Source organism: Sinocyclocheilus grahami, unplaced genomic scaffold (assembly GCF_001515645.1).
Source record: "Sinocyclocheilus grahami isolate Dianchi unplaced genomic scaffold, SAMN03320097.WGS_v1.1 scaffold318.1, whole genome shotgun sequence".
NCBI lineage: Eukaryota > Metazoa > Chordata > Actinopteri > Cypriniformes > Cyprinidae > Sinocyclocheilus > Sinocyclocheilus grahami.
The window spans coordinates 331,689-332,628 of NW_015505497.1; the positions used below are offsets into that span (position 1 = coordinate 331,689).

The following is a 940-nucleotide window of genomic DNA, read 5'->3' on the forward strand; positions in this document are numbered from 1 at the left end:
TTGTTAGGTCATTCTTTCTTTCCCTGGTAGTCGAACCCAATACCTTGGCATTGCCAAAAACATGCGATACAGGGTTTCTAATGCTAATATCTAAAGGTCATTTGAAATTAATTCCAGGATATACGTTGCATTAAATCATGATTTGCCTGGGAATCGAACCCATGACCTTGGTGTTACAGGGATTCTAGTCCTTTAAAGGACATTTTAAACAGACTCTCTAAATTGACTGACAGATCTCATGTTCTTCCATCTCCCAGGATCCTTACAACATGCTGAAGCCCAAGGAGTATGCAGGGTCAAAGTCGGACCCCCATCTTGTACCGTCCATCACCAACAAAAGAATCGTTGGCTGTGTCTGTAAGTTAAAACTCTTGATTCTAGGAACTTGATGTCAGAGTTCATTTTGTTAGAGGTTGTATTAAGTGCGTATGTATGTGTGTCTGTCCAGGTGAGGAGGACAACACCGCTGTGGTTTGGTTCTGGCTCCATGAGGGTGAAGCCCAGCGCTGTCCCTCATGCGGCTCTCATTACAAGCTAGTGCCTCATGAGCTTCCTCACTGATCCTGCTGCCTCCATCACAGCGTCGCATTCCAGAGACGTTGTGACCTCATTCGTGTTTGTCTTTTTGCAAAGAAGTACAGGAGATGTAACCTGTCCTCCTGGTGTGGGACACAACATTTGAACAATTCATAAAATACAGTTTACTTAAATTATTGGAGTGTACTTTTTGCATTTGGTCTGGTTACACCTAATAAACATCCTTACTCCGACTTTGACTCTTGTGTTTTAATTCAGGTTCATTAAATTCTGGTTAAAAGTCTGGACACGATTGACTGAATTTGTCTCACATGACCTTAAAAAATCGTAATTTTTATGCTTGAAATTAGTTTTGAAGACAAATATACAGTGGGGAAAAAAAGTATTTAGTCAGCCACCAATT

The 940-nt window shown here is 41.1% G+C and overlaps 1 protein-coding gene across 1 annotated transcript in view; it reads left to right on the forward strand.

Moving 5' to 3' along the window:
- The window catches only part of cox5ba (cytochrome c oxidase subunit 5Ba), a 2,062-nt gene extending 1,292 nt beyond the window's left edge, over positions 1 to 770 (forward strand). The window contains exons 3-4 of the mRNA XM_016294434.1: positions 258 to 357; positions 449 to 770. Of these exons, the coding sequence (XP_016149920.1) occupies positions 258 to 357; positions 449 to 561 (213 nt within the window). The 3' untranslated portion in view covers positions 562 to 770. The remainder of the gene's footprint in view (positions 1 to 257; positions 358 to 448) is intronic.
- The last annotated feature ends 170 nt before the right edge of the window (positions 771 to 940 follow it).